We start from the raw sequence: 19,842 nt of genomic DNA, 5'->3' as shown, positions 1-19,842 counted from the left end.
TGTTCATGCACATTGGTTTGTAGTGACATCTCTAGAGTATTGTCAAGGCAAAGGGAAAGACAGTGTGCTTACCAATGGGCATGACTTCTTTGATGTAGCCAAACTGCTCCGTTATCAGCAGTGGGGAGCTGTAGTACCGTCGAAAGCCCTTTGGCTGTGGAGGGGGGAGGGAGAGGTTAACAGAGGGCAGGAACATCATAGTGAGTGACAGATCGATACGTCAACAGACAGCACAGCACACCACCAGCAAAATACATTAGAGCCACTGCATAACCTAATTTCTTTGTTAAGTTTCCACAGGCACTATATTAATCAAATCAAATTGTATTTGTCTATACTGTATTTTAGTCTGGGTTTCAGAGTGTTTCTGCATTCAACCACGCAACATCATTGTTTGTCTCGACAATGAGTTGGCCAAAGCAGAGGAGCCATTTTAGACATATCCCAAGCGAGAAAAACTGGTTAAAACCCATTCACCACTTTAGACCACTCTGTGACATGTCCTTCCTATTTTCCCCCTGAACCACCTGCTGATCACTCTCCCTACATCAGCCATGCTAAACAATATTACCTAATGCTTAGTTTAAATTTCTTAATGAGGGTTGATTGAAGAAGTGCATCTGGACCAGGAGCAGATTAGTCCAGCATCAATTCTGTTACTTTAAGTAGTTTGTGTACAGCTTGTACAACTCAGCTGGCAGAGTGCCAGAGAGCAGATTTCATAGCCGTATTCACATAGTTTCAGAGTAGGAATGCTGATCACGGATCAGTTTAGCCTTTTAGAGCATAATAAATAAGATTCTATGGACAGGAGGGGGATCTGATCCTAAATCAGCACTCCTACTCTGAAACCCTTTTTGAATACAGCCCCAAAGTCATTAAGAAGATGTATACCAGTCTCTTTGCTGTTAAGTCTCGTCCCATTCCCCACATACCAAGTTCTTACAAGGACACTCCTCCCGACATCTATCATTTATCTAACCATGACATTTATGTGTTTACTGCTTCACATACAATCAATATTTCCCATCAGAGATGTGTCACTCATATATCCAGAAAAATGACAGTGGACAGCCTCAATTTTCTGAATCAGTATCTCACCCAAGGAAGAGTAATCTGAGGTAAGGATGGTAATGTCAGTGAAATACATGCTTGTATAAGACAAGTAGGTGGAATAACTAACCTTTTACTGCAGTTGGCTAAATCAGGCTCACACAGTGTTTCTTGTTTAGTCTTTTTTGAAATATATATATATTTTTTACCCCATTTTCTCCCCAATTTTGTGGTATCCAATTTGCAGTTACAGTCTTGTCCCATTGCTGCAACTCCCGTACAGACTCGGGAGAGGCGAAGGTTGAGAGCCGTGCGTCCTCCAAAACACGACCCCGCCAAGCCGCACTGCTTCTTGACACAATGCCCGCTTAACCCGGAAGACAGGCGCACCAATGTGTTGGAGGAAACACCGTACACCTTGTCAGCATGCATGTGCCCAGCCCGCCACAGGAGTCGCCAGAGCACAATGGGACAAGGATATCCCGACCGGCCAAACCCTTCCCTAACACAGATGACGCTGGGCCAATTGAGCACCGCCTCAAGGGTCTCCCGGTTGCAGCCGGCTGCAACACAGCCTGGAATCAAACCAGGATCTGTAGTGACACAGCTAGCGATGCGGTGCCTTAGACCGCTGTGCCACTCGAGAGGCCTTGTTTCTTGGTAGTCTTAAACAAATCTACTTTGAAACAAAAGTATACTCCTCACACATGGTTATGGGCTTAAAATAAGAAGACACCTGTACCATGTCAGATATAGAGTTGAAATGTATTACGTTTTGAGTTTGCATCACAATATTACACTTTATATACATTACAGACGACTGAAATATAACAAAACGCTTTACATAGAAACACAGGATTTTCAGCGGGTTTTTTAAATAATGTTCATCATGGAATTATGAAAATATTAATATCATTCCATCCATGAGGCCACTAGGTCATTTGACTGCAGGAAAGGCTACACCAGGTGTTTATCAATAACTACGTTTATCAAAACAAGGAGAGATTCAACTCAGCATAATATACAGTGAAAGGTAATTTCCTTACTGGGATAATGATCTGACAATGAAATCTACTTGTATTGTGTTTCGGGTTTTTGGCAGCTACACAGACAATGCATTAGTCCTACAATTAGCACAATCATTCTGCCTCCACTGCACAAAGGAGGAGAGGCCTCCTTTTGTTTGTTTACATTTTGTATGATCAACTGTGTGTTCAAGCAATCTGCATAAGTAATCTGCCTTGATTGATTCTCAATGTGCCTTGGCTGATAATGAGAAGTTGAAATAAGCAACTCTCAAACTCTATAAGCACCTCTCAAGTGCAGCCCAATAGTCACAGTTTCACTGTTATATTCTTATCTTCAACTCAAACATCGCATCATGATATTTATTTGGTTTCAAGATAGCCCCAAGCAGCAACGTACTCTTTTTACTCCGACCAAATTATGTTGCCAAGAGAAACAAGCAGGGTTGTAGAAATACAACCTGCCAAGTTTAGAGAAACCTTAATTTAGAGGCGAGCCCCACTGGGAGTATATTCTCTTTTTATGCTTGACCCTTCAACCTCATTTTCCACTCCTGAAAGCTGATCCCTATCTCCACAAGGCTCATCCTCAAGGCATTGGCGCAGCTCATGGAAGAAGAAAAAAAGGGGGCAAAAGGAACACGTGTCTCCCTGTATCCAATATAGTCTCATGGTTCACAAGGTTCACTGAACCCCAGGTCAATCCTGATCATTTTCATTTAATCCTACCCATTACTGATCAGTTCTCCATTTAAACTCAGTAATGTCCAGTTATTCAATCAATCCCAGTAAACTCCCTCCCATGCAGGCCAGGGACAACCTGGACTCTGGAGGAGTTAGTCACTGGAGAGCCAAGGCAATCACACATGACAGAACCGCACAAGCTGTATATTTTCTGTGTGGGACGTGTGATTCGATATGAATGACTTAAAAGCCCCTGTGTTGTCGTGACTGCCAGTTCCCTTGAGTACAGTGGATGACGGCGAAATGACGGATGGGTGTTCGTATTCTCTGCAACTACCCCCCCCCCCCCCTTTTTCACAAACTGTATCCTTGATCATCCTGTTGCTGAATTCTTTTTACGAGCTGCCTATTGACTCATATGGCAGCTGCAGTGGACTTTGAGATCCACCACGATTATTCAAAACTGTATTTGCAGTGCCGCATTACTAATCTATCTTTCCTGTCTTTGTGATGAGTACATTAACCTCTGTGGAGTTGTGCCTCGCTGCACAATATGTTCCACACCACATCTTTAATCTGGTATTCTGTTGGGACTTTTGAGACGAATATATGAACATGTGAATAATACTAAGCAACAGGCTTCAATCCCGATGGTGTACTTCTAACAGAATGGCATGTACTGTAACGCGTCAATAAATTACATGTAATGAAAAGATGCCTCGAGTCCAGACCTATTGACTTTGGATAAATGCTTTATGCATGGAGACATACTGTACTGTAGGCATGAAGAGAGGTTGATGGTGCTGATGATGACGTTAATACAATATTTTCAATATGTTCTTTGGCTAGCTGGAGAGAATGCTGATGATTACACTGATGATGTGTGATAGAACATAGTGTATGTATCTCTAATTGATGATGACATTGATGACGACAATAATGAAGACACTGGTGATGATGTCCATAGAGATACAGTACATACAGTATTATACTAGTATAGTACTACATTTAGTTCTATACTGAAGAAAAATATAAATGCAACATGCAACAATTTAAAACGTGGAAAAAGTAAAGGGTTTTGAATACTTTCTGAATACACTTAATAGAAACAACTACACTGAACAAAAATATAAACGTAACTTGCAACAATTTCGAAAATTGACTGAGTTACAGTTCATATAAGGAAATCAGTCAATTTAAATGAATTCATTAGGCCCTAATCTATGGATTTCACATGACTGGGAATACAGATATGCATCTGTTAGTCACAGACACCTTAAAAAAAAGGTAGGTGCGTGGATCAGAAAACCAGTCAGTATCTGGTATTTGCCTCATGCAAACGCGACACATCTCCTTCGCATTGAGCTGATCAAGCTGTTGATTGTGGCTTGTGGAATGTTGTACCACTCCTCTTCAATGGCTGTGCGAAGTTGCTGGATATTGTTGGGAACTGGAACACGCTGTCGTACACGTCAATCCAGATCTTTCCCAACATGCTCAATGGGTGACATCTCTGGTGAGTATGCAGGCCATGGAAGAACTGGGACATTTTCAGCTTCCAGGAATTGTGTACAGATACTTGCGACATGGGGCCGTACATTATCATGCTGAAACACAAGGTGATGCGGGTGGCGGATGAATGGCACGACAATGGGCCTCAGGATCTCGTCATGGTATGTATGTGCATTAAAATTGCCATCGATAAAATGCAATTGTGTTCATTGTCCGTAGCTTATGCCTGCCCATACCATAACCCCACCGCCACCATGGGGTACTCTGTTCACAACGTTGATATCAGCAAACCGCTCGCCCACACTGTGCCATGCAGGTGGTTTGTGGTTGTCAGGCGGTTTGTGGTTGTCAGGCTGATTGGACGTACTGACAAATTCTCTAAAACGACCATCGAGGCAGCTTATGGTAGCGAAACTCACATTAAATTGTCTGGCAACAGTTCTGGTGGACATTGCTGCAGTCAGCATGGCAATTGCACGCTCCCTCAAAACTTGAGACATCTGTGGCATTGTGTTGTGCGACAACTGCACATTTTAGAGTGGCCTTATTGTCCCCAGCACAAGATGCACCTGTGGTTTAATCAGCTTCTTGATATGCCACACCTGTCGGGTAAATGGGTTTTTTTGACAAAGGAGAAATGCTCACTAAAAGGGATGTAAAAAAATGTGTGCACAAAATTTGAGAGAAATAAGCTTGGGATATGTTATATCAGCTCATGAAACATGGGACCAACATTTATTTACATGTTGCGTTTATATTTTTGTTCAGTGTATATTTAATTTTGTGACGATGTTGAGGCTCTTACCAGCTTGCCTTGGCAGCGTTGCGATCCCACTCCTTTCTCACACTTGTGGTGGATGCTCATCTTGCAGGCTTTGCAGCGAAGGCCATGCTTGGCTGTGTTGCCTGCCAGCATCACCACATGCTTGGAGGTGGTGCCTGTTGAAAACGTTAATCTTTAATCTTTATGTGATGTGTTCAGAAATTATTTGGCTGAATTATCTACATTTTCCATTACACAGTTCATTCGGCAATTCCCATGGCAGAATAAAATTCCTCATTTTCCATGACACAGTACAATTTCATGACTCAATTCACTCAGCATTTTTCATGACAGAAGTAAGGGGATTCAATCACAAATACAGTACCATGCCATGTCAAATCAAATCAAACTTTATTTATCACATGCGCTGAATATAACAAATGTAGACCTTACCGTGAAATGCTTACTTACAAGCTCTTAACCAACAGTGCAGTTCAAGAAGAGTTAAGAAAATATTTACCAAATAAACTAAAGTAAAACATTTAAAATAATATAAAGTAACACAATAACATAACAATAACGAGGCTATATACAGGGGGTACCGGTTCCGAGTCAGTGTGCGGGGGTACAGGTTAATTTGTACATGTAGGAAGGGGTGAAGTGACTATGCATAGATAATAAACAGCAAGTAGCAGCAGTGCACAAAACAAATGGAGGGGGGTGGGGGGTCAATTTAAATAGTCCGGTGGCCATTTGATTAATTGTTCAGCAGTCTTATGGCTTGGGGGTAGAAGCTGTTAAGGAACCTTTTGGTCCTAGACTTAGCGCTCCGGTACCGCTTGCTGTGCAGTAGCAGAGAAAACAGTCTATGACTTGGGTCACTGGAGTCTCTGACAATTTTATGGTCATGATTGCTTTTACCAGCCTACATGCAGAGGGATTCAGGACAGGTTAGTTAACTATCATTCTGTTCTAATCACAGTCATTGCTACTAAGTACTACTAAGACATTGCCCATTTGCAGTGCAGTCAATCTTAGCCACAGCAGCGTTCACCTTGAGAGTGCAGTGGACCAGACTTATCTAGACTTGTCCGTCTAGCTAAGGTAAATACATCAAGTCTTCAATAAACAAAGGGAACAAATATGACCTCCCTCAACCCCAAACCATTTACCCCAAACTTATTTTCTTAAACTTTGATTAAATTGGACCCAACTTAATCTAATACTCTTCTCCTCAGTGTCTAGATGCGCTTCCATTCACATTCAAAATCTTTCCCCTAGTCTGGCTACAAAAAAATTATATCCCCATGTGGAATTATACCTCCTGTCTCTGTGTCTAAACTGCCGCGTTTCATTGATGTATGAGTCACAGACGTTGGCATAAATGAAGATCAATTAGGCTTAATTGCGTTCGGAAGTTATGAAACAGACAGTGTGACTTTCTGTAAGCGAGAGAGAGAGAGAGAGAGAATTGTTTGGGTGAAGGAGCCCTGGTGATGATAGCAGATGCTTAGCACCATCTTTCTGACTGGCTTCCATATTTTTATGAATGGTATTTTGGGGTCGGGAATCAGCAGCACGCTTTGGCTGTTTGTAAATAAAGTTTTTTCCTAAAGACATTTGCCACTGAGAACCTTATCACAGGGCTCTCATTTTCAACCTTTGACCCTTGGAATGTCAGAGCAGAGGGTTGTTTCAGCCTCACTGAGGTCAATTAAACGTTCACGCTTTATCTTTAGATTTAACATAGAAGGTTAGTACTTTTGAATGAAGATATAGATTAAATCCTTGCCACATATACCATTCTAATGACATGTAGCATGTGGCTGGCCTGAAAAACTGCAGTTAACTACCACTGATTAAACTAAATGTCCTTAATACTGGATTTTATTATCTGTTATCTGTGTCTATATTTCCGTATCAACCCCTTTTCCTCTCTTTTATGCCCATGTTATTGATTGGCTTTGTAGTGTAGACTTCACAATAGCGTGTTCCTATAAAACCTAACTGATATTTAATTCCATCGACAATGGTGATCACGTAATAATATGTAACATATGAGTCTGTGATAGAAAAATTACGTATTTACCTGGGTTATTTGATATTAATGGTTAACAATTAATATTGAACTAATAGTAAGACATTTCTGTCCTGTTAGTGTCTGTATTTTTATGGTCTCCACTCTAGTTCCCTGGAGCTTATCTGGGCGTATGGTCACCAGAGATGGCTTGAGCTGACAAATTAGTTAAAGACTGCATTACATAAACAAGATGTGGTGGGTGTAACTGAGATAGAGATAGCCAGGAGGAGTTTAGAACAATTCCTAATTTTCTCTAAATCATCCTTGCATCTGGGAAACTAAGCCAGGGTGGGGTTAAGACAACAACCGACGTGCAGATAACGACAGGATGAACCCAGAGTAGCTTATGATCCTCCTTGGTCTGCATGAGGGGGGTTGAACCAACTATGAATGAGCATTGTTAGTGTCAGCTATATATAGTACTCTGCATTTGTGTAAATGTTCGGTTACTCGGTCCAACACTCAAGGGTGGGGGGGTCGACCAGCTTCATTATTGCAATAAAGAATCGATATTAAATAAAGATGATTGTTTGAAGAAATGACCAAATCTCTTTCAGTACTGAATTTCCACGACAAGCCCCACTGTCATTTGCCATTTGTCTGGCAAAACGATTTGCTTCCAGTAATTGATTAATCAATGAGCACGTGCCCATGCAGCGCAGACACTGTGTGTGTGTGAATATGTGAACACACAAAAGCCTGATCGATTCCTTCACATCGCACCGAGGCAGAGTGAGCCCTGGTTTGTTTGAGTTCTGTTAGTGTCCATGTTGACATACTGCACAGCCATCATTCATAATTTACAGTGGAATCTGAATTAGCGGTGAGATGTGATACAGGCCCAAACTACAGCAGTAAAACCTGATCCATAGGATGAGATCTGAATATACAGCTGACGTTTGGAGAGGCCCTGTCCAGGCTAGACTGATGAGACTGTCTGTGTCTCTGCCCCCCGTCAAACTGAAATGATCCTTAATTAATGAATTGTTGACGTGACTCTCAACGCATCAGTGCTTGAATTGAGCTGGTGCACACCGGTATGGACTACATTGGCGTACCAGCACCTAAAATGTAGAACTCCAAGAGCAGGAATGAACAAAACTGCAAAGAGCAACAGCCATAGTTCCCATTAAAAAACAGTCATATAGGTACACAATAAAAGTAAAAACAGTACTCAATGCCTTCCAAGCCATACTAGTATGAGTTCACATAGTTGTAACACTTATTGAATATCTGCATACAAAACAATTTGTGTATTGTCATTTCATACAAAGTTGTAAAGTACTGTCTATGAGCACCGACCTATAAAAAAGGTTCATGATGACGCAATTATCATCATAAATTACTTTTTTTCTTAACAGGTCATGAATGACTGAGCACACCTTCACATCCCTCATCCGTCCAAAACAACTTTAACCAGAGGGAAAAGATAGGTTCTTATCCTGCAGTCTGTCCTGTGTTGTTTGACTAAGCCTCATTAATAGACAACAACAGGAGATGTTAGTGATACTGAGATGGAAACCAGAGGAATAGGATCCTTGTCAGATCACAATCAACAACAAGGCAACAAACAAACCAACAGCAACTGTAAACCAGAGGGGAACATGAGCCCTATAAACCTACACCTGTAGAGATTTTGGTCAAGCAAAGTCAGGTATTGATAGTCTCGTGCACTACAGTAGACTTCATAGGCCTGGGGACAAGGTTAGGTTACTGCTAATGTCAAATGTCAAGGTTACAACAAAGTGAACTCATACTAGTATGACTTGGAAGGCATGGATTAATGTTTTTACCGCATTTACTGTGCACCCTTTATGACTGTTTTTAATAGGAACTATGACTGGCCTTGATCACAATATATTGTGATCACTGCAATGTCTATCCGGATAGCTTAGAGTGCCTGATTAACAGCATAGCAAACCTGTGTAGCCACTTGGAGACAATGAAACAGTGATCATTCACGTCTCTTCCTGTTGAACGCGGAACGAGGGAGAGCTTGGTTTGTTGTTTTTTAAAGTTTGTTGTTTTAAAAGTGTATTGAAAAGTTTCTTAGTAGCTAGCTATCTTTTGAGTTTGGATCCCGCAACCCGGTTGGCATTAGTTGCTGGGACTGCTACTCTCTGTCCAGCACAGGAGGTTAGTGGAACCTTAATTGGGGAGAACGGGCTCCATTCATTCCGTTCCAGCCATTATTATGAGCTGACCTCCCCTCAGCAGCCTCCACTGCTGTCCAGTGATCTTGCCGACCAAGGCTGAGGAGCTATTTGGTGTAGCTGCTAGCTAGCTGTAAGCTAGCTGCCTATAAAGCTAGTAGGGTTTTCTTGAGGGCTTGAACGCAGCCCATGACGCAGTTAGCCATTGTGGCTGGGACCACGGATTGTCCCGAGCTTGTGGCTATCTAGATCCCTGCTGTTTGTTGTTTTCAATCTTCCCTGCGACCTGACCTGTCTGGAACTGCGAGGAGTAACAGCGCAACCTACTTTGCTACCATGACAAAGACCAAAGCCGGCAGGAGTACCGTTGAGGACAGTGGTGTCTCTCTATCACAGGTGAAGGATCTTTTAAACAATCAAAAATAGTTCTACAAGAAGTTGTTACAACAACAAGAAAATAGCTTCAAGTGTTTTGTCCAAATACTGGTGGAGTCAACTAATAAAAGAATGCACGACCTGACCAGAGAGGTCCAGGACCTGAAGAAATGTTTGCAGTTCTCCCAAGATGACAGCAATCTGTAAGTCATTGAGAGAGGACATCAGTTTTGTATGTGAATCCATTATAACAATGACAGAGAAATCAGATTATCTGAAGGTACAATCAAGGCGACACAACATGGTTGTGGACGGAATTGCAGAATCTCCACATGAGACCTGGACGGAGTCTGAGGACAAAGTGAGGGAAATTATCTCGGAGAAACTGAAGATGGACCACAGGAAGATTGAGGTAGAGCGCACCCACAGAACTGGAAAACCCACCACCGGCCCAGGTGACAGGCCCAGGCCGATAAGTGGTCAAGTTCCTGAGGTTCAAGTACAAGGTAGCTGTTCTGGAAAGAGCCAAGAACATGAGAGGAACATACATCTTCCTCAATGAGGACTATCCTAAATCTGTGCGCCAGAAGAGGAAATAACTTATCCCAGCCATGAAAGCTGCCATAGTGTATGGGGTCATTGCTTGAATCCGCTATGACAGGCTCATTGCACACCCTCCCTCCCAAATGACTGGAAGGGATGATAGAGTCAAGCTTATGGGTTCGTAGCTTCAACCCGCAGCACACACACACACTTACACACACCAACTGATTAATGGAATGTATATTTTTTTCTCTTGCTTTGTGTGCTCTTTGCCATGTTATGTCTTTCTCTGATAAGCTACCCAGGAAAAGGCTGAAAATAGCCCATATTAATATATGTAGCCTTAGAAATAAGGCTACATATATAACATTCATATAATAGCCATTTCTGAGACTCATATAATACTTATATAATTCATTTGATGATACAGCAGTAGCAATACAAGGATATAACATCTATAGAAGAGACAGACATGCTTATGGGGGAGGTGTTGCTGTATATATTCACAGCCATATCCCTGCAATGATTAGAGAAGATCTTATGTCAAGGGTTATTGAAGTGTTGTGGTTGCAGGTTCACTTCGCACATCTAAAGCCTTTTCTTTTGGGATATTGCTATAGGCCACCAAGTGCTTACAGTCAGTATCCAAATAATGTGTGAGAAATGCTTGATAGTGTGTATGTGATGTAAACAGAGAGGTCTACTTTCTTGGGGACCTGAATATTGACTGGTTTTCATCAAGCTGTCTGCTCAAGAGGAAGCTTCTCAATGTAACCAGTGCCTATAATCTGGTTAATCAACTACCAAGGTGTTTACAAACACTACAGGAACAAGATCATTCACATGTATCAACAACAGTTTTCCTAATACTGTAGAACTTTGTACTAAAGCTGTATCCATACTCATTGGATGCAGTGGCTATATCCAGGAAAGCCAAAGTTCTAATAGCTGGGCCTAAAATAGTGCTGTGACTCTTATGTGGATGATGTTAAAGATATTTGTTGGTCTGATGTGATTAATAAGGAGCATCCAAGCGCTGCACATGATACATTTATGAAATTGCTTCTTCCAATTATTGATAAACATGCACCTGCTAAGAAACTGACTGTTAGGACTGTTAAGGCTCCATGGATTGATGAGGAATTGAAAAACTGTATGGTTGAAAGAGATGGGGCAAAAGGAGTGGCTAATAAGTCGAGCTACACAAATAACTGGCTGATTTACTGCAAATTGAAAAATTATATGAGTAAACTCAACAAAAAGAAGAAGAAACTGTCTTATGAAGCCAAGATAAATTATATAAAGAATGATGGAAAAAACATTGGAGTACTTTAAATGAAATGATGGGCAGAAAGACAGCTAATGAAGCCACTGAAACCCTTAACAAAGAGCTGCAGTCTGTTTTGGAATGGGTGGCCAGTAAAAAAATGGTCCTGAACATCTGTAAAACTAAGAGCATTGTATTTGGTACAAATCATTCCCTAAATTCTAGACCTCAGCTCAATCAGGTAATGAATGGTGTCGCTGTTGAACAAGTTGATTATCTTGATTATTGTCCAGTTGTGTGGTCGAGTGCTGCAAGGAAAGAACTAAGTTGCAGCTGGCCCAGAACAGAGAAGCATGTCTTGCTCTTCATTGTAATCAGAGGGCTAATATAAATACTATGCATGCCAGTCTCTCTTGGCTAAGAGTTGAGGAGAGACTGACCGCATCACTTCTTCTTTTTATAAGAAACATTAACGTGTTGAAAATACCAAATTGTTTGCATAGTCAACTTACCCACAGCTCTGACACACACACTTATCCCATCAGACATGCCACCATGGGGTCTTTTCACAGTCCCCAAATCCAGAGCAAATGGAAGAAAGCGTACAGTATTATATAGAGCCATTATTGCATGGAACTCCGTTCCATCTCATATTGCACAAATGAACAGCAAACCTGGTTTCAAAAGACAGATAAAGCGACACCTCACGGCACAACGCCTATCCCCTATTTAACCTAGATAGTTTATGTGTATGTACTGATATGTAGGCTACGTGTCTTTTTTAAATTGATGTAGTTCTGTCTTTGAGCTGTTCTTGTCTATTAATGTTCTGTATTATGTAATGTTTCATGTTTTGTGTGGACCCCAGCAAGAGAAGCTGCTGCTTTTGCAACAGCTAATGGGGATCCTTAAAAAATACCAAATAATACCAAAGGTCAAATTAAACCCTTGTCACACAGTTGTTGAATGGGGGTGCTTTCACTGACTCATTGTGATAACATGGAGGAATGATGAGAACCCCTCATGCTGAATGAGATGAGTGCAGCTATAGAATGAGCCATGGTGCCCAAGTGCCTAGACACTTCCATCTGACAAAAGCCATCCCCACTGCCCTTTCAGCTGGGTAATGACATACAGTGGTGAATGGTGGCTGGTGGGGTGAGTTGGCTAGAAGCTTCAGATTATAACAGGAGAAGTGATGGCACAATGGCAACCGCAGTAATAGTTTGGACAAGTGCCAGACCTGAACCCTTTATTGTCACTTTTTGAACTTTTGTTTTCGCATGTTGTTGAGTTACAAAGTGGAATTGAAATAGATTTGAGCCCTAGGACCATTCCTCAGGACTACCTGGCATGATGACTCCCTGCTGTCCCCAGTCCACCTGGCCGTGCTGCTGCTCCAGTTTCAACTGTTCTGCCTGTGGCTATGGAACCCTGACCTGTTCACCGGACGTGCTACCTGTCCCAGACCTGCTGTTTTCAACTCTCTAGAGACAGCAGGAGCGGTAGAGATACTCTCAATGATCGGCTATGAAAAGCCAACTGACATTTACTCCTGAGGTGTTGACCTGTTGCACCCGCGACAACTACTGTGATTATTATTATTTGACCATGCAGGTCATTTATGAACATTTGAACATCTTGGCCATATTCTGTTATAATCTCCACCCGGCACAGCCAGAAGAGGACTGGCCACCCCTCATAGCCTGGTTCCTAGCCACCGTGCTTCTACACCTGCATTGCTTGCTGTTTGGGGTTTTAAGCTGGGTTTCTGTACAGCACTTTGAGGTATCAGCTGATGTAAGAAGGGCTATATAAATAAATTGGATTTGCTTTGATTAAATTGAATTGTACTTTCTTGTCATTGATCTACACAAAATAATATATAATGTCAAAGTGAAAAGAACATTCTATTAAAAAAAAAATACATAAAGTACCAGTCAAAAGTTTGGACACACCTACTCATTCAAGGGGTTTTCTTTATTTACTATTTTCTACATTGTAGAATAATAGTGAAGACATCAAAACTATGAAATAACACATATGGAATCATGTAGTAACCAAATCTAAATATATTTGATATTCTTCAAAGTAGCCACCCTTTGCTTTTATGACAGCTTTGCACACTCCTGGCGTAGAACATTCGGGAGCAGCTTAGTAATGTCATTTACTCGAGCTCCGGGATAGGACAGTGTTTTTGCACCAGGAACAGTGACATTTCAGCTGGCCAAAATCACGGCTGGCGAGAAGGACGAGGAAATCTGCCCACTTCCATGCTTCACAGGATTCGGAGAACCCTTTAAGGATGGGCGAGAGGCAGGATAACTTGAGCCCGTAGCTCCTAACGCCTGGTGCAGGCCTCTGACAGATGGAAAAGCCCCGCTCGATCCAGAGCAAGGACGAAAGGTTGCACAGTAGGCACAGAGTTCGCAGACACAGGTACCCCCAGCGATGAAGGAGTAGGAAGATCAGGCTCCAGGGCAGCGAAACTATTCATTGTTTGTATCCGCTTCGGGCTTCTCGTTGGGAGTGTAGCCTACTTTGCGTGAGGACGCTGTCTTCGGATTCCACAGCTCGTGACATGCAACCATAGTTAATTGGCATGCTCCTCTTGCTGTGCTCCTTCAACTCCACTATCACATGGGGGAGAAGAGGCAGGAGATGGCTCCCCTGGCGATTGAACTCCGGGCAACACCGGCCAGTCAGACAATGACAAACGGCAAGGCAGAGATGCAGCCAACAAGCGTGAACTCCGTCCAGCTACTGGTGTAGAAAAGGTAAACATTCCACTCTGCGTTTTCCCCAGTTTCTTACGCAGACTGGCGACCTGCTTGATCAAGGAAGCCACTTCAATCCTCGGCAAGCAAACAATTGCTGCATTGGAACTCCGAGTGATCCAGCTTGTCCCAAAACAAAGCGTAGTAGATACAGCTCCTACAGCGCTGGAACCGTTAATTTACTTCTCCAGACAAAGAGGGCTCCATTGCACAACTCATCTGGGACTAACTTCTTTAGCTTGATGGCTAGCTAAGGCTGGTGGCTCTGTCAAGCAGGCTTCAACCTGTCTGTTAAGTGGGATTCCGGGATAAAAAAATAGCGTTTCTAGCTGTTAAAAGCTAACCGCATCGCAGAATCCATGCAAAAACATGTTCAGTATTTATATCTAACGAAGATTGGTTACCTTTAGTCAAAAACAACAAAAACAACAAACCGAGTGTTTCCAGCATACAGTGTTCAGCTGCGCACTGGGGTGTTTTTCAGGATAAAAATAAACGGGACGGAGCTAAGCACAGGCACAATCCTATATGAAAACTTGCTTCAGTCTGCTTTACACGAGACACTGGGAGAGGAATTCACCTTTCAGCAGGGCAATAACCTACAACACAAAGCCAAATCTACACTGGAGTTGCTAACCAAGAAGACTTAAATCTGCTTCAAAATCTATGGCAAGATTTGAAAATGATCTTCTAGCCATGATCCTCAACACCATGACAGAGCTTGAAGAATTTTGAAAAGAATAATAGGCAAATATTGCACAATACAGGTGTGCAAAGCTCTTATGAGACATACCCAAGAAAACTCACACCTGTAATCGCTGCCAAAGGTGTTTCTACCATGTATTGAATCAGGGGGGTGAATACTTATCTAATCAAGGTATATTAGTGTTTTATTTTTCATTAACCTTTAAAAACATTTTTCTTACAATTTGACATTACAGAGTAATTTATGTAGATCGTTGACAAAAAAAATGACAATTCAATCCATTTTAATCCCACTTTGTAACACAATAAAATATGAAGAAATCCAAGGAGTGTAGACTCCAATAGCCCAATGACCACTCTGTCAGAACTACAGTGTTCCTTGGCAGAGATGGGAGAACCTGCCAGAGAGTCCAGACGGAAGCCCCTCTCGAGAAAAAAGCACATGACAGCAGGCCTGGAGTTTGCAAAAACGCATGAGAAGGACTGAGCGCCAAAGGCAAAAGATTCTGTGTTCTGTTGAGACAAACATTTTTACTCTTTGGCCTGAATTCAAAGCGCTATGTCTGGAAAAAAAAAGTTAAGACTCATCACTCGTCTAACACTATCTCTACCATGAAGCATGGTGGTGGAAGCATCAGGGCCTGGCAGACTGGTAAGGATAGAGGGAACAATGAATGGAGCCAAATACAGGCAAATCCTTGATGAGATCCTAGACTGGAGCGAAGATTTATGTTCCAGCGGGACAATGACCCCAAGCATACAGCCAAAGCAATGCTGGAATAGCTTCTGAACAAGAATGTAAAAGTCCTTGAATAAACCAGCCAAAGCCCAGACTTGAAAATCTGTGGAAAGATTTGAAGATTACTGTTCACCGCCGCTGCCCATCTAACTTAACAGAGCTTGAGAAAGTCTCCAAGGACGAATGGTAGAAAATCCCCAAATCCATATGTGCAAATCCATATGTGCAAAACAACCTAACCAAGATGACTCTAAGCTGTAATCGCTGCCAAAGGTGCTTCTAGAAAGAATTGACTCAGGGGTGTGAAACTTATGTAAATTCTGTATTTCTTTTTCAATACATTTGCTAAAATATCAAAAAATATTTTGTCATTTTGTCATTATGGGGAATTGTGTGTAGACCTATTTAATCCATTTTGAAATCAGGCTGTAACACAACAAAATGTGACTCACCACCTGGATTTTGGTTTTATGTAGCAAAATTTGAAATTGTGTTTCTTACATTGGATAAAATTAGACTCAGAGCTACAAAATGGCATATCATACACTGCATTTGAGGAACAATGGGAAACTAATTCTGCTCTGAAAATTGATAAATTTGCAAACTCACTTTTGAGAAAATGGCCTTTGAATGTTTTGGTATCTAGTGAAGAGCTCTAATTTGTCAACACCCATTCAGCATCGTTCACCCCCTCTTAAGCTTTAGCCCCACCCATCTCGTTTCGCTCTCGCAACGTTTAGAGTGCAAACTTGACGCTCTGGACGATGATTTGTTTACCTCTGGATAACATGAAAACAGCCTAACCAGCTCTGCTGTCAACAATTTCATTACGCTTTTTTGCTGACGTTTACTGACACCAACCATATTCAACGGGTGTTGTACACTTTAGCTTAAGACATGTAGCTAGCTAGCGAGGTAAACAATGAACCTAGCTAGGTAAACAACGTGTAAGATCACACACGTCACATAACGTCGACATTAGCTAACGAGCCAGCCATTTAACGTTAGTTAGTTAAACAACAATGAACATAGTGCCAATCATGTTGTTACTACCTTGCATGACTATGCTGGAGGCTAACCAACCAGGTTCAATGTTAGCTAGCTAACAGTAGGCTCAAACTAGCAAAGAAAACGGCTCTGGGATACGAATAATAATGTCATACACGTAACGTTAGCTAGGGAGCCAGCCAGCTAATGTTAGCTAGCTAACAGTAGACTTTAGCTTAAAATATGTAGCTATTTAGCTAGGTTAGCAATGAACCTAGCTAGGTAAACAACGTGTAAGATCACACACGTCATGTAACGTTAGCTAACGAGCCAGCCAGCTAACATTAGCTTGTTAAACAACAATGAACATAGTGCCAAATCACGTCGTTACTACCCTGCATGAATCTGCGGGCCCTAACCTACCAGGTTCAATGTTAGCTAGCTAACATTAGGCTCTAACTAGCAAAGCAAATGGTTCTGGGATACGAATAATAACATCATACACGTAACATTAGCTAGAGAGCCAGCCAGCTAACGTTAGCTAGCTAGCTAACAGTACACTTTAGCTTGAAATGAAACCACTTACTGTCAAAATTAGAAACATGTAACATCTGAAAATATAGCTAGCTAGACTATCTTACCCGTATACATCATCATGCATGATGGATGCGTCTCCCTGTCACGGATGCCATGCCACGGTTGCCCTTAGTTTGAAGATGTAAGATGTAAGACAGGTGTTTTCTCCATCTCTTTAGCTATCAAACTCTAATTCCACTGATTTCAAAACTCGATCCTCCAGAAAGTGGAGAGCAACACTTATGCAGCTCCACTACACAATATATTTTATAAAATGCAGCATTCGACAGGATTACCAACACAGACAGACCAGCTCAAATAGACAGAAGACAGACCAATCCGAACTCCGAAATGCCAATCCGAATATGGCAGACCAATCCGAACTCCTCTCTCGGCATGTCCAGCCCACTCATTATCTCAGCCAATCATGGCTAGTGGGAAGGTTGCTCACTTTTTCTGTGGCTAAACCGCTAAACCGTCCACGCTCGTAATTTAACAATTTTATTCGTATTTACAGATGGCATACAAGTTTGTTATTAAGGCACATGAAAGTTCACATGTTCCAGAAGGCAATTTTGCCAAAAAACACATTTTGATACAAAAAATACAAAACATTTTCAAATGGCTCTCCTGTGAAGTTGTGACTTGCGACATACGCCTAGTTTCCTGAAACGGGTCACAAAAGTGTTCAACAAATCTAAATATATTTTACATTTTAGATTCTTCAAAGTAGCCACCCTTTGCCTTGATGACAGCTTTGCACACACTTGGCATTCTCTCAACCAGCTTCACCTGGAATGCTTTTCCAACAGTCTTGAAGGAGTTCCCACATATGCTGAGCACTTGTTGGCTGCTTTTCCTTCACTCTGCGGTCCAACTCATCCCAAACCATCTCAATTGGGTTGAGGTCAGGTGATTGTGGAGGCCAGGTCATCTGATGCAGCACTCCATCACTCTCCTTCTTGGTCAAATAGCCCTTACACAGCCTGAAGGTGTGTTGGGTCATCGTCCTGTTGAAAAACAAATTATAGTCCCACCAGCAAAGTACCACTCACACCATCACACCTCCTCCTCCATGCTTCACAGTGGGAACTACACATGGGGAGATCATCCGTTCATATACTCTGTGTCTCACAAAGACAAGACGGTTGGAACCAAAAATCTCAAATTTCGACTCCAGACCAAAGGACAGATTTCCACCGGTCTAATGTCCATTGCTCGTGTTTCTGGGCCCAAGCAAGTCTCTTCTTATTATTGGTGTCCTTTAGTAGTGGTTTCTTTGTAGCAATTAGACCATGGAGGCCTGATTCACACAGTCTCCTCTGAACAGTTGATGTTGAGATGTGTGTGTTACTTGAACTCTGTGAAGAATTTATTTGGGCTGCAATTTCTGAGGCTGGTAACTCTAATGAACTTATCCTCTGCAGTAGAGGTAACTCTAAGTCTTAATTTCCTGTGGTGGTCCTCATTAGAGCCAGTTTGATCATAGCGCTTGATGGTTTTTGCGACTGCACTTGAAGAAACTTTCAAAGTTCTTGAAATTTTCCAGATTGACTGACATAATTTTTTTAAAGTAATGATGGACTGTTGTTTCTCTTTGCTTATTTGAGCTGTTCTTGCCATAATATGGACTTGGTTTTTACCAAATAGGGCTATCTTCTGTATACCATCCTTACCTGAACTGATTGGCTCAAACGCATTAAGAAGGAAAGAAATTCCACAAATTAACTTTTAACAAAGCACGCCTGTTAATTGAAATGCATTCCAGGTGACTACCTCATTTAGCTGGTTGAGAGAATGCCAAGAGTGTGCAAAGCTGTCATCAAGGCAAAGGGTGGCTACTTTGAAGAATATCACATATAAAATATATTTAGATTTGTTGAACACTTTTTTTTGTGTTATTTCATAGTTTTGATGTCTTCACTATTATTCTATAATGTAGAAAATAGTAAAAATAAAGAAAAACCTTTGAATGAGTAGGTGTGTCCAAACTTTTGACTGGTACTGTATTTATCACCCCAGAATGGCCGTTATTCCAGAGGAGCAATATTTTGTTATGATGCATTTAATTCGCACAAAACGTATAAACAAAAGCATTCACTGTGAAAGTCGATACATGTAGGCCCTTCATATATATGCTATGCGAAGCACATTAAATGTATTGAATTCAATAAAACAAGACTTGTGACTGTCGAATTTGTATAGAGCCTCACAATCATCACACATAACATAACACTGCTATCATCCTCTTTTACCACTACACCAAATATTTTCAAAATGTTTATTTTATAGCTCTCCTTTCTCTTTATTTTAACTCTCCTTTTGCAGCTTTTGTTTTATTGAATTAAACTTCGACAATGTCCCTTTTGCATCCAACTTTTTCTGCCCTTCCCAAAAGCATTATTTGGCGATTGGCTGTATAGGCTATTTGGTGCACATACAGTTAATGTCACGAGTTCTACCGAAGGTGGCTCCTCTCCCTGTTCGGGCGGTGCTCGGCGGTCGTCATCGCCGGTCTACTAGCTGCTTCCGATCCCTTTTTCCCTTTTAGTTTGGTTTTGTCTGTCCTGTGTTTCACCTGTTTTGAGTTAGGTTCATTAGGG

At 41.6% G+C, this 19,842-nt stretch overlaps 1 protein-coding gene across 1 annotated transcript in view; it reads right to left on the bottom strand.

Moving 5' to 3' along the window:
* Window positions 1-19,842, bottom strand: part of LOC106610680 (SH3 and cysteine-rich domain-containing protein) — an 80,320-nt gene that overhangs the window by 51,078 nt on the left and 9,400 nt on the right. Inside the window, exons 3-4 of the mRNA XM_014210146.3 lie at window positions 5,080-5,213; window positions 73-154 (exon numbers count right to left, since the gene is read on the bottom strand). Of these exons, the coding sequence (XP_014065621.1) occupies window positions 73-154; window positions 5,080-5,213 (216 nt within the window). The remainder of the gene's footprint in view (window positions 1-72; window positions 155-5,079; window positions 5,214-19,842) is intronic.

The sequence above is a fragment of the Salmo salar genome, chromosome 09, assembly GCF_965601325.2.
Source record: "Salmo salar chromosome 09, fSalSal1, whole genome shotgun sequence".
NCBI classification, from domain to species: domain Eukaryota; kingdom Metazoa; phylum Chordata; class Actinopteri; order Salmoniformes; family Salmonidae; genus Salmo; species Salmo salar.
This window is presented reverse-complemented; position numbering and strand designations above follow the sequence as displayed.